Source organism: Scardinius erythrophthalmus, assembly GCF_964197995.2.
Source record: "Scardinius erythrophthalmus genome assembly, chromosome: 9".
NCBI classification, from domain to species: Eukaryota; Metazoa; Chordata; class Actinopteri; order Cypriniformes; family Leuciscidae; genus Scardinius; species Scardinius erythrophthalmus.
Window position 1 is genome coordinate 9,190,138 of NC_138229.1, and position 15,322 is coordinate 9,205,459.

The 15,322-nt window shown below is 36.5% G+C and overlaps 1 protein-coding gene across 3 annotated transcripts in view; it reads right to left on the reverse strand.

The window, feature by feature from the left end:
* The window catches only part of ece2a (endothelin converting enzyme 2a), a 90,138-nt gene extending 74,867 nt beyond the window's left edge, over positions 1-15,271 (reverse strand). Inside the window, exons 1-2 of one of the 3 annotated variants that reach the window (XM_081373696.1) lie at positions 15,104-15,256; positions 14,701-14,864 (exon numbers count right to left, since the gene is read on the reverse strand). In XM_081373696.1, the coding sequence (XP_081229822.1) occupies positions 14,701-14,860 (160 nt within the window). In that variant the 5' untranslated portion in view covers positions 14,861-14,864; positions 15,104-15,256. Of the gene's footprint in view, positions 1-14,700; positions 14,865-15,103 lie in introns of all 3 variants that reach the window. The other 2 variants (XM_081373697.1, XM_081373698.1) reach the window with 2 other exon arrangements.
* Between the last annotated feature and the right edge of the window lie 51 nt (positions 15,272-15,322).

Here is a 15,322-nt window from a genome sequence, read left to right on the forward strand (position 1 = left end):
ATCTCAGCAGAATGACTCACTGAGTCAGCACATCTATTTGAGCTGACTGTCATGAATATCCAGCATTTTAATTCAACCACAAACGGTAAACACTTTTCACATGGCAGGATGGATCCATTACCTGAGGTCAAAGAGACATCAATGAAGCGGTACATGTTTTAAAAAGTATGGTATAAAAAAAAAAATGGTTGGAAATTTTTTTTTTTTTTCTAAATATTTTGTGGGGTTTACCCTGGACCCCATTATTTCAAGCAGTGGCCCTGGGTATCACATAGGTTCTGGCGTTTTAGTGTGTTCAAGTCTCCCAGGGTAGTTCATATTTATGAGCTGGGATGTCATAACTACAATGTTAGGTGCATTCAAATCACTTTGGTTAGAGTATGTAAACAAAAAAGATACATATCTACAGATTAAAAAAAATTACAGCTCCAGAACGTTTTCCAAAAACAGTGCAATGCTTCAACCAGTCAAGTCTTCTTCAGTGCCTGATGAAGACCTGAGTATAGTCGAAACGTTGCTGACATCTATCTTTTAGTCCATTGCGTCAAACATGCTTTCTCACTAACTCGAAAACACTGGGCTCAAAGAAAATCCAGTTTTCCACTTGTATTTACAACACTGTGGTAACGATCATGTGTATTCATCTTGTAAATCTCATAAATCTGCATTAATCTTGTAAATCTTTCTGACATGATGCACCATTTGTACTGGCATGAATTCTTTTTCCAAAAACCAGTTCAGCGCAAATCCAATTAGCCAATTTCATTGGGTTCATTGGGTGAAGGGTAGTGTTGTTGTGATAAGATTCCAGCATCAAGCGGTCCACACCAGACACAACGCGACCAAGAGGCATGACAAAATCAGCCAATCAGAGAGCGTGTGGGCGGAGTCTCTCTGCAAGCACACTGCACACGCAACCAAATGGATAAGTACATAATCAAATTCATAAATATTAGTCTACCTACACCGTTTAAACATTATTAAAATTGCCTACCGAGTGACTGAAACAGTCTTTGTCATAGAATACACTTGTTTGTTCACAGTTTAAACATTGATTCCTTTAAATTATTTTCAAGATCAGAGGTGAATTATCTATTGTCGCTTTTAGTAGGCCTTCAAGCTCATATTAGACGCTTTTAACATTAAAGCACTGTTAATATTTTCTTGAATCTTAGGCTTCCCATTTGACTGTTCTTGTGTAAGACACTGCCCGTGTGTTTGGAATCAAATATTATTATTATTATTATGTATTTGGACTGAAGCAGATGTCATAGAATCGGCTGCGGGGCAGAATTTGCGCTGAACTGGTTTGGGGAACAAAACAAATTCACGCTTTGTACTGACACATTCCTACATGACGTCTGCTTTATGATGGAGTCCAAATCTTTTTGCAGCTGTGATATGACACCTGAGCTAAATCTAAAGGTAACAAACAGCATTTACTAACTTCAGCTCAAGTCTACAGTTAAACCTGTAATATCAGCCATCTGTCAGGTAGAAGTATTTGATTCCAAACCTGCTAATGAAATAACATGCACCCTTTTAGACTTCTTTAAAATTTAAGAATGTTTTAAAGTGTTAGTGCGGAGAGATCTGGGATCAATATGAATCTGCTGGAGAGGTTGCAGTGGTATAAAGTGGGGCAAAGGAACCAAAACTCTACAGATGCGACTGTTGCTTAGAAACTTTGCTTTATTCCATGCCCGATCCACTCACGACAGACAAAGCTCTGCGTGTGAGCACACAGACACATTCACACGCAAATGAAAGCATGCCATGCCCACATATTGGCACCACATGTTCGTGTGAATATATGTAAAGTATATCTTATTAGGGAAGGCAGCTGCTGCTTTGCTAATTAAATGTATTGTTAAAGAGGGGCAATCATATACAGCCTTTATAAAAGAAAAACAAATAAAAAAGAGAAACACAGAGAAAGCAAGAGTGACAAAGAGACTGCATTATTTGTTAGAAGGTGACAGAAAGTTGCTGGCAGACAAAGGTGCATGCTGAACAGGATTACATAACGGCAACAGGGGTCCTCCTCCTCTCTCGCATTGTCATTAAAATCGGATTACATGTACAGAGAACAAACGCTACACACTGCAGCAGGGCTAGGAGAATGGATAAGACACATGCCTTTGGTGTGAGAGACCCGGGTTCGAATCCACTGTGAGACACCAATGTGTCCCTGAGCAAGACACTTGACCCCTAGTTGCTCCAGAGGCGTGAGACCTCTGACGTATATAGCAATTGTAAGTCGCTTTGGATAAAAGCGTCAGCTAAATGAGTAAATGTAAATGTAAAACAGAAACATGTTGAGATGGATGGATGGATGGATGGATGGACAGACAGAGAAAGGAAAAAGACTGTCAAACAAAGAGACAGATACATAGACAGTTAAATGGAAGTATAGATGAATACAAACAGGTAGATAAAATAACAATCAGACAATAGATCAGGAATCAGGTCGATATAGATGGATGGATAGTTTGACCTTGTTTAAAAGTTTTGAAAAAATTAAAAGCCCTTTCTATTCATAGATGGATTATTAGCTTGCTAAGGTAGTATGCTAGTAAAAACACATTCATAGAATTTTGTACCATCATAGACAGACAGACAAAACTATATGAAAGACAGATAAATCTCTAGAACGATATTAAAAGACAGACAGACAGACACTACAAATCAAATCTTCTGATGCAGTAAGTGTTTTTTTGAAAATCGCTGTTGAAAAGTGGATCGGACTGAGCACCAAAACACACTTTTAGCCAATCAGCAGTGAGGGGCGTACACACTTAAAAAGAAGAGTTACAATCAGGCAAGAGGTAGAACCCCGCGTTAATATCGGAGAAGCTTTCCAGTGCTGGAGGACATTAAGGAGCGGGAAGGCCTGAAAACGGACGCCGAGATGGCTATTTCTTCTAGATCCATGAGTAACGTTGGTTTTGCGTGTTTCACAGAACTAAGATATGCTGTCATTTTCTTGAATATACTCGTGTCATCTTCGCTTGTTTGTTCATTTACTTTATTATTATTATTATTATAAGCTTGAAACGTCTAAACCTCCTCCACTGCACAGCTCCCAAAGTGTGTCTGAAGTGATCGCTATAACCCCTTAATCTTGTCACATTTGTAATATATTAGTCACTTGGACTATTGTGTTAAGTAGGGAGCTGTTCATGGAAATTTTTTGTTTTTTGGGATGGAAGGGATGAATTTGTCATTGAAGGAGTGGAGGAGCTAAATAACAATTAAAAATTTGACCTGAATTATGTTTCCATCCACCTATTTTTATGTGCATTTTGGGATATTGCATAAAAGACTGCTGGATGGAAACGGCAAGATGCGTATAAATTCTAAAAATGTGCTTATTTGAGTCGGATACATTTTTTATCCAATAAGATAAAGGTAAAATTCCCTCCCAGAACTATCTTACACGACTGTGATCCCAAACATCAGGCATCCGCCTCTGAAAACAAGGTAATGCATTTATTGTTTAGTCAGCATCCTCTGATACGCAAGTAATTTTATTCACAAAGGGTTTATGCGATATTCCAAATTTGTTAAATTCACAACTCAGAGAAACCAAGCTATAGACAGACATTGCTTACATCATACCCTCAGACAGTGTAATGGAAAATTTAGATTTTCATTGATTCACAGTGTTGATTTTCATTATTTTCATTATTAAGACATTGAAATGGTCATTGCTGGACTGTACGTAGTCTGCCAACATATGACTAATGTTTTTAAACACTGGGAAACAGGTGAGACATCAGGAGGAGGCAGGTTGAAAAGGGGCTCTGACCCCTAGGGTCAGAGGCCGGCCAATTTAGAACTTGTGAGTTTGTAAGAATAAACTCAGCAGAATTAGATGACTAGCAGAGAAACCTTCCCTTGTTTAGATAAGGGCCTGTAAGCAGAAGACCTTGAAAGCAGTATAAAGACTCCTCTGCCCTCCCTCTCCTGGTCGCACTTGTTTCACAGACTGTCCTGGTGACTTCTGTGTGGCAACTGGGCCTTCTTGCAAGAATAAATACTTTTCAAAGACAATTTGACTCAGAAATGTCTCTTACGCAGGTGATGATTGTTTAATGAATATTTTTGCCACAACAACAGGCACCGCAGATTCCTTCATAGTTGTTGCTTGTGTAGCATAGTGTGTGCGTGAATGTGGGGTGGAGGCATCAAGATAGGGGTGTGATCCTTTTGGGTAGGGGTGTGTTTGTTTTGGTGATTTCAAATATCAACAGCGTTTACCAGAAATTGCTTGCTGTACCTTTAAGTTAAATTTCTTTAAGGTTTTTTTTTTCCAGAATGAGTTTCACTAAAGCATCATGGCAACACCAGCAATAAGCCTCTCTGTAATAATGCTCTCCAACCAACCTCTAGCTGGAACATTCTCATTACCTCTAACCCAGTTCATCATTATGAGCATGTACACACTCACGTGCACACTCATGTATACCGTCATTCAGCGTTTTCCAGATACAGATGGTCAAAGGAACAAACTGTTTCTGTGTGTTCGGACATTGACAAGTAAACAGCTGATATGAGCATACGTAAGGTACTCAGAGGTATTGAGCTTATGAGGAAGTCATGGGGCACAGAACCATCATATGAGCGGTGAGTTCTGATGCTGTTCTGAGTCAGTGTTTTAATCAGAAATATAAATGTATTAGTATAAACAAAGCATACTTTTGTACTTGTTGTGGATGTATACAAAAATATATAGTAATTCTCTTTTGCAAAATGGTGCAGGAGGAATTTTCGTCTCAAAATCACACTCGGCTAATACGCTAAACAGTCACAAGACAAGAGTCAGTCGTGACAGAAACACTTGAGGTTTCACACACCCGTTCACATCTAGATTAACACACAACGAAGTGTGAGATGGGATACATAACACTAATTCCCACACATATCAGTACTGCTGCTGTCGAGAGATTGTCTTGTCTGTTAGTCAGACCCGAGATCTGTCAGGAGTCGACAGACACAACTCACTTCCGGTGGACAAACGCCATCTGGCCCTCAAACACACCTCAAGAGAACTTCCAGTCCTTGCACAGTCACACATGCACACTTCAGGGAATGAATATAGTGTAATGCTTCCTGTTTAATTAATGATACTACTGACTACATTACTGCGTTAACTGCTCACATTCAATGCACATTTATTCATCTTTTTTGAGAACATTAAAAAAATTATTATATAAAAGATTACATGATATTATATAAAAATATAAAATTACTGTATATAAAAATATAACTTTACATCTTCATACCATAATAGGCTCAGTGTGAGCATTTAATGGTACTTTTTATTAAAATATATAATAAATAAAATGTATATCAATCAATGTCATATTTACAAAAATAAATAAATACCGTTTAAAAAAGTCAGTCAATACTTTTTTTTTGTGTGTGTGGAAATTAATACATTTATAGAGCAAAAATGCATTAAATTGATTTAAAAAATACTGTAAATTCTTAAATTTTTACAAAATAAATTTATTTCAAATTAATGCTGTTCTTTCGAACATTTTTATTCATTACAGATTCCTTAAAAAAATGATTACAGTTTAAAAAACAAACAATCACGGTAATAATAAGAAATGTTTTTTCAGCACCAGATCAGAATTATTAAAAATATTTCTGAAGGATCATGATCATCTGACAAAGAAGACTGGAGTAACGGCTGCTAAACTGTGCATATAAAAAGAAGACTTAAAATAATTTGGCTGGAAAGTCAAAGGCTGAAAAATAGGAATGGAGTGACAGTCAAATGAAGGCATGTCGCACTGCATTGTGCTGATCAGGTACAAACAGTGTAGACAGCTTTGTGTGTTGATTATACTGGGACAGATCTAGGTTTACCACATCAGTCTAGACAGACTAAGCTGCTGTTGTTTTGAAAACTTTACTTGGTGACAACATCATCCTGCCCTCTTGCCACTGGCGTTTAGTGGTTCTTTGTCTAAGACCATCAGGTAAACAGGGCAAATGTAAAATTTTCCATCATGGAATGGTGGAAAACATATGGAATGGGATTGTGCCCTGGTATAACATAGGTGGGAAAAGTATTTCAGAGATGAGAAACTTCACTGCAGAATCCCTGGTTTCCATAGTTACGATTCACACTGCACCACTCAGAGTCAGAATTCAGGCTTTGGCCTGTTCTAGTACAATGAAGTGGAAGTAAAACTAATACTGACCTAAAATCAGTCCCCCGGGGCCATCAATCTTAACCACGATCTGAAGCCAATATAAAATCTGAGCCAATGACAAACTTCTCTCAGCAGACAACTTATGAAAATCCAGCAGTCTGACAGCAAAGACAAACCACAAACACATTTAGAGAAGAACTAATGCCTGACTCACAGGTTTAGGGATCAACAACACACAAAGTGTTAATACAAATTAACCCAAGAGAGAAATATATGTAAGTGAATGTGAGTGAGAGTTGGTTAGTTGGATCCTTATGGAAATAGGATACAAGTGTGTTTGTGTGTGCGTGCGGTAGTTATGCGCGGATCACGGTTATATCTGCACGTCGGGTGCGGAGGTGTAAAGAAAACCTGAAAACCATACTCGAGTAAAAGTAAAGATACCTTACAGTGAATATGACTCCATTACAAGTTACTTATTCCAATACCACTTGAGTAAAAGTCTTAAGGCCCGTTCACACCAAGGACGATAACTATAAAGATAACGATAAAGATATAATTCTAAAAATCGTTCTCCATATTAAAGAATAACAGAGTTCACACCACAACTATAACGATAAAGATATGAGGAACGATATCGTTGGGATCACTTTCAGAACGATTTTTTTCCAGCTGTCAAACGATAAAACACTGACAGCCAATCAGAATCCATTCTAATTTAAAGGTCTCGCGCATTTAAAATGGACCTGGATCATCCGGGCGCGCGCGTGCTTAGAATAAAAAGACCGTTATCGGTCGCTGGTGTGGACACATATATAGTTATCTTTATCGTTATCTTTATAGTTATCGTGCTTGGTGTGAACGGGCCTTTAGAATATCTGGTTTTAAGAGTACTAAAGTATTTTACTCGCACTAAATGTAGGCTCAAAGATGCACACCTAAGAGACATGCCAGGGAAAAAAACAAGAAAAGGTCGATTTGGGAGGAGAGCAATCGAATGTTTATTTTCTAAAATTAAATTAAAACTGAACACCTCGATATTGCAATAAATCAAGGTTCGGCACAACAGCCTCTCAGTTAAAGTTTCAGTTAAGCTCAAGTAATCAAAAAAGGCATAAGTAAACCAATATCCTTCAGAAAGTTCACTTCATAAACATAATAATAATGTTAAAGGCAGGGTATGTAATTTGTACCAGAACATTTTTTTGTAATATGCTGGTTGAAAGTCTCTTCACATCCTGATAGCAATCACTAAGTTAAGTGGTCCAAATGTATTTATATGTATATCATCTGTTGAAGGCCTAGGATCATAAAATGTTCATCCAATCATTGCATTCGGTCCGAATACAATGATACGGTATCTTACCTGAATTCCTGGAAAAAACTTTACCTGAATTTTTTCCCAATATATCGGTTATCGGCTTTCAAATATAAAGAATTATCGGTTATTGGTATCGGCCAAATTTTTCATAGAAAATTTTCAAGAGAAATTTCAAAAAGAAGAATTAAAAACAAAACAAGAGGAAAGAAAGAAAGAGAAGTACCGTATGTGAGCGTTTTAGTGAAGTAGTTAACCAGGACGAATCAAGTGCTGAGTATGTGATATGTTATGGCTGTCAAGCACTGTATATATGACAATAAACTAATAAAGCCTATGTATTTGCTTGGGCTGATGTGTGTGTGTGTGTTCGGGAAGTTGCAGTGACGGAAACAATGACATTCCAATTTAAGTTTGAAGGGAGTAAAACCTGTGTTTAGGCTATTAAGGAAATGCAATTTTGCCAAAGAAGAAATTTTTACTTTAAATAGATTTTCACTTAAAAGCAGCCTTCTTCAGTGTAATTTGATCCATCTCATTATGCTTGACACTAATAATTATAATAATTGTAAAATGAAAATCGGGTGGGGGAGTTTTGAATGATTTATTTTTAATAGTGGATTTCGGGTGACGTTAGAGCTGATCTAGTGTACAGTTATCAGGTACAGGGTTAAACTCAAACCCTTTCATAAATCACACATACCCAAACAGTTTTCTTTCATGTGTATCCACTGCCCCATTTATCGGAGGAGAGCCCATCTATCATCCGAGCCAGGTTGCCCGGGTAACCCAGTTAACATTCCAGACACGAGTCACAGAGAGAGAAATAAAGAGAGAGAGAATGGGAGGAATTCTCCCTGATCTCCAAACAAATAAGCAACACATTTAAGAGTCCAACACACAAAGCCAGATTTTCACAAGGTCACATAATGCATATGTGCATTCTACAAGGTCATGCATAATACAAAATACATAATATAACCTACACAAAACTATATCCAAAACACAAAAACAGATTTTATATGCAGACACACAGTGCACACTCTTTAAAGTATAAAACACATTTTTTTATTATAGAAAATCATATCCACGACAAATTTAATTATATTTTTCCGCTTATACTGTATGCAAAACTAAGCAGAACAACAAAAAATCATGCATATTATAATTTCTGAAGGATCATGTAACACTGACGACTGGATTAATGGCTGCTGAAAATTCAACTTTGGCATGATAGGAATAAATTATATATTTAAATATATATTAAAATAGAAAATGGTTATTTTAATTTGTAATAATATTCCACAATATTACAGCATTTTTGATCAAATAAATTAGCCAAAGAAAAAAAAAACTTCTTTTTTTTTAAATATGGTATAGTGTATAAAAGCAAATACGCAAATGTTTACATGATAAAACAGTGAAACACTACATAAAGACAGATGTATGCATAAAAAAAAGGTTCAAGGTCCAAAAAAAATTATATGCAGGAACACCCATTTAAAACTACACAAATATTTAGCTAATTTCACATCCATAAGATCACATTCAGTAATACCCACGCAACACAACACAATTCATGCTTGTGTTGACAGAACCTGTCAAAACGACAATAGAACTCATTCAGATCATCAGCCAGCGGTTGTCTTATTCTTAAACAGTATAAATGCAAAATATGTATTTAACAAAACAAAAAAAAACAATGTCCAACACAAAAAGGCCATATTTTCTATGCAAGCACCCTCATTTGACTACAAAAAAATCATTTTTATCAATATCACGCACAAAATTATAGTAAAACCCACTATATTGTTATGAATATACAGTATGCGTACAAAATACATTAAAAAAGCCAAAACAAGACAGATATTCCCACTTGAGCACAACAGTGGGTGAGCACACACAATTCGCTCACATGCAACCCATTTCTTCATTCAATTTTCCCAACTTTCATTCATAAACTGCAGAGGTTGTGGTGGGGAGGGAGGGGGGTAACCCCCACATGACTGCAGTACCTTCTAGCAGCATTGAACCCTCTCAGCCAATCAGACGGCAGGGGGAGAGGAAGGAAGAACAAAAAAGGATTGGCGGGGCCAAGTATATACCGCATAACACTGCAGCCTTCCCCTCCCCAACAGTTCATTCATTCGCTCGCTTTCTTTTCATTCATCCCTTCACTGATTCATTCATTCATTCATTCATTCATAAAGTGAAGTGGTGTATCTTTAACTCAACCGCAGCAGATCTAGACTGCATGGCATCAGGGTTCAGAACGTTACGTGTCTCTGGGGGTAATGAATGCCGAGAGTGAGAGAAAAGAGATGCGAGCACGCTGACTCACACTCATTCTGACCGATAGTGACTCATGATTTCTCGATTCAAGATGGTTCATTCAAAACTCAATTCCCTCAAACTCTTTAGGATTTCAATGAAGATGAAATGTGATTGTTCTGACTCACTACAAAAGGACACTTGAACGCATCTCTCCTTCTTTGTTAGCTTGATCACTGCAGTGAAACCAATAGCAACCGAGAGAGGAGTGTGCATGGGGGGGGACCCTGCTGGAATGAGCTGCCATGGCACTTCAAAGACCACCCTATCGCCTCCCTCCTCCATCTTTGCTCTTTCCATTCTGTCAGCAGTGACTCTAATGAATGCGAGTTTGCCCACTGACTGAGTGGAAAAAAAAAAACACTTAAGAAGACCTACTAGGAATACACATGGGTAAACAACATTAAAGGAATGCTCCGGGTTTAATACAAATCCATCAACAGCATAGTGTCAAATACCACAGAAAATTATATATACTCATCCCTCGGTTTGTAAAAATACAGACTGACATCAATTTCAATGGCCGCCGAACTAACGGTTTTAAAGAGATAGTTAAACCAAAAATGAAAATGTTGTCATCATTTACCCGCCCTTTTGGAGTCATGGCGTTTCAAGCCTGTATGATTTTCATTCTTCTGCAGAACACAAAAGAAGATGTTTTTGAAAGAACTGTTTCATCCAAAACAGTGTTGGACCCCATTTACTTTAGTTGTAAAGACAAAAAAAAAAAAAAAGAATTTTCAAAAAATCATCTTTTTGCGTTCTGCAGAAAAAGACAAAAATGCTTGCAATGACATTAGAGTAAGTAAATGATGACAGTTTTCATTTTAGGGTAAACTATCATTTTTATCTATGGAATGTGCCAATATTTTCTGAATGTTATAGGTAGAAATGAATGGGTAACTGTGGTAAACACGATTTGTCCTGCAAACTTAATCTATAAAGACCACTTCTCAAAATCCAGTTATTTCCTGATGGATGTACTCTCAAAAACACGTACACTACCGTTAAAAAATTTGAGGTAAGTCATTTTTGAAAGAAAGAAATACTTTTATTCAGCAAGGATGAATTAAATTGATCAAAAGTTACACATTAAAAAATTTATTTCAAATAAATGCTGTTATTTTTAACTTCCTATTCATCAATGAATCCTGTAAAAAGAAATGCATGACAGTTTCCAGAAAAATATGAAGCAGCAAAACTGCTTTCAACACTGATAATAACAAGAAATGTTTCTTAAGCAGCAAATCAGCATATTAGAATGATTTCTGAAGGATCATGTGACACTGAAGACTGGAGTAATGATGATGAAAATTCAGCTTTGCAATCACAGGAATAAATTACATTTTAAAATATATTAAAATTGAAAACAGTTATTTTAAATTGTAATATAATATTAAAGCTTTGGTGAGCATAAGAGACTTCTTCCAAAAACATTACTGAAGTACAATGAGTGCTAAACGCGATTTCTTGATCACTTTAACAAGTGTCCATTCTTGCATACAGTTTAAACAGGCCATGAATTAAGGTCTCTTGTACCAAAAAAAGCTATAATATATTTTTTCATGATCATTTCCACACCCCCACTACCAGTTTTTGCCACCTTTAAAACCACTATATGTAAATGACATCTGTTATGATCACATAACCTCCACATGCTAGCACAGTTTACGCGTCGTTCATCAGGGTGAGACAAATTGCTGAACAGACATTGATATGCAAATGTGGTGACGGTTGTGCCATCAAAGCCATGACTATTTACGATTACGAATGAGTCATTTTTGCAGCTTTGTTCCCAATAATGGTCTGTGTGGACTAGGAAGAAAGTGTATATCTATAGTATATATCAAACTCTTATTTTAACAGATCAAATAAGATCTCACTTCCATATTCTATGTTTCATGTAGACGTACAGATGAAAGGCATGCTGGGATATTAACTGCCTCTGCTTGTGACAGAATCTGCTAATGTTAACTGAGGGGAATCCACTTCTCCTCATGCCACAAATCATTCCACATCCACAGAAACTTGAGACACATGCAGCTTTAACAGCCTGAGCTAGTGCATTCTGGGTAAGGGAGGGCACAAATGTTGCAGTGGCAGTTCTGAAAGAACAGTGTCCTTGAGCATGGAAAAATTAAATAAACTGTCCAATTCTACCCTGATCCATTAGACATTAGTTATACGCACACACACACACACAAGAAGAGAACTGAGAAAGAGATGGACGGAGAGAAAGAGAACATTACATAACCAAAGATAACACAATCTCAAGCAATTCAGCAAGAAAGAAAAAAAAATATTTTATAACTATAAGATGAACAAAGAAGTGACAGAGAATGTTCTATTCAGCAGCAATTTAGAGGTTAAAGGGTAATGACTGGTGCATTACATCAAAAAAACACTGCATAATTGTGTCAGAGGTCACAAGTGAAGCACATGAGAGAGGGTGTGCGGAAGAACTCCTCACCCTGTTCCCCGCTTGAGAAAGGTCATGGAGAGAGCGTGTTGTGGACTGCGGAGGGAACATGATGTGAGTGCAGAAAGGGTGTCTGTGTGGGGAGAGAGAATGAAAGAGAGAGAAACAGAGGAGGAGATAGAAAAGAAGAAAGGTGTTTCCTCACTGAGCTGATGAAATCAAATCCTATTTGCTATCCGTTAAAATTGTATTCCTGAAGTCAGTCACTGGATATCTATATATTATATATATATATATATATATATATATATATATATATATATATATATATATATATATATATATATATATATATATATATACAACATTTAAACATTAATCAAAAACTTTTTTATTTAGAAAAATCAAACAACTAGCTCAGAGGTTTTCAAGGGGACTGAGAAAAATGGGGGTCTGAGGAAAAGTTTAGAGAAAAACAATAGATTTAATATAAATAGATTTAAACTAAATACATTTAAATAAATTAAACATGATTTAAATAAATTTGAAAATATAAAATAATTTGAAAAAATTAAAAGGATTAAAATAAATACAAATTAATTTAAATAAAAGAATGTAGTGATGCAACACAATAGAACCTAAACAATTTCCAAATAATATTATACACATTTATAATACTAATTTTCACACTATTAATTTGATCTTTATACATAAAAACATATAGTTGCCTTATAAAAATGAGGGTGGGGGTCCTTCGCACAAGGAAGATCATGTTTGGGGGTCTGTGGCATCTAAAAGATTGAAAACCTCTGATCAAACTAACCAGAATCTACACACATCAGACTAAAACAACAACACTACTGCCTGGTTTCACAGACTGGGTTTAGATGAAGCCAGGATTAGGCCTTAGTTCAATTAGGACATTAAGTAGCTTTTATAAATATGTCTTGAGACAAAACAATGGCACTGACATATTTTAAGATATGTTGCTTGCTATCAGTTACAAATAACTCAAACATGCATTTTAGTCTGAGACTAGGCTTAAGCTTCGTCCGTGAAACTAGGCATACAATTCCAAGGTTAACCACTGGTCTTCAAACGCTAGGTTAGGAACACACTTCATTGATCCATGCTCTTTAAAGCTGCATGAAATAAAGATCAAATTGACCCACACTAGCCCCCAAACCAATGCGCTTTTATTATGCCACTTTAAGTGTTGGTAATTGGATTGAGACATAGCTGAACCCCAGGGGGATGGGAGCTTGTGTCAGTGCATTGAAGAACAGATCTGGAGCTCAGAGAGCATGTCAGAGGTCCACGCTGAATATATAATCCATATTGTGAGTGAGTTGAGTAACACTGCCCCCTTCAGCTCATTATTTGTCTGTCTGACATGATTTTTAAATAACAAATCTGGGAGTACAAAATCTTGAAAATGTATCAAGACACAAAAGTTCCTTGTCTAAGCCAACCAGATGATAGGAGACCATTCTTGAGCTTCTCTTTGTGATAAGTCCTTGTGAATATTTTTCATAATGCTTTTAAAAAGCTGGAACCCCAAGGAAGGTCATAGGTTCAAACCCTGTAAGGAGTTTCTGTATGTCCAACATGCCAACAAGTAACATGATCCCAGGATACCCAAAGGGGGACATCCCTGAAGGAACTGTACTGTCAAGCATCTGCTGAATAACTGATATTAGGATAATTAGAATAGAAGAACAATAGGGAAGTTGCAATAGCTCGTTGTGTAGTGTCTTCCGGTTTGTATTTCCACAGCATGAAGGTAAGATCTTACGGATTTATGAATGAACCGTTCGCTTTAAAATCTTCCTGGTCTACTGACATTTGTTATGACATCCACTTCAAACATTTCAGTGCTAGTGATAACTTTGGTTAACCCTACAATAAGTAAATCCACTTCACCAACGAATTACTCAGCGATGCCATAGAAATACATTGCTAACACAAAAATGGAAGTTCAAAGACAAAATCAAAATTCTAAAGATGGCTGCGCACTTGTTTCTCTGGCACATAAGGTCTTGATTTCATGGTGACTAACTAAAATGCAACTTGTGTTAGCAACCTAAATTTAACCATAAACAACAACCACATAAATCTTTGCTATGCAAAGATAAAGATAAAGATGAGTAACTCGGGATACATTATATCAATTTGCTCATTAAAGATGGATCCAGAGAGTTTTTGCTAACATTTGGCTCTTATTCGTCTCAACAGCACCGGTGCACAGCATTTTAATATATTTTCGGGAAAGTGGTATTTCTTTTCAAATTATAAAATTGGCAACCAAAAAATAGCTGGGTGCACCAAAAAAAAAAAAAAAAAAAAAAGTGCAGTAGCGCCCCCTACTGATCATGTGTATTATACACAATAAAACAATATAAAATATGACTCATATTGAATATTTCAAATTGTAAATGTAGTTTTTGGACTGTCTAACTTACCCAGCATCAAAATGTTTTCTTCAGATCCCACATGCTGTTTGAGCAGATGTCCAAATTTAGTGAAGTCTCCGAACCACTCGAAGCTCTCCTCCGTCCGGTACCGCTCATTCCAGTAATCCACATCTTTATATCTGGCGTTAGAGTCCGGCAAATAGTCCATCCTTCTTTAAAATATAAACGAAAGTCCAACTGTTATTAAATGATGTTAAATGGCTTGTTACTAAAATATTCGTTGCTGCTGACTGTCATATCAACTATTGTGATGATTTGTATATCTGTAAATATTGTCTGATCTGTAAATATTTTGCATAATGTTGGTTCAGAAACACTGATAGTTCAATGCGGTTAGAACTAGGTCAGCTGGCAAACTATAAAATAAACACTGGTATCCAGAGGCTCTTACCAGCTCAATATATTTATCAGTTTTAATGAATTAAAACATGCGTCTAAAACACTGAATAAAAGAATGGGCGAAATTACTAGCGGGTATTTTTGTCTGACAAGACAAGTAGACAACCCACATGTGTTTCTTTTTTCATGCACTCTAACCTCGTGTGGTCATCGTGACGCCAAGAGTGGGAAATGAATGCAATGATGTCAAAATAAAAGTTTAACTAAACGC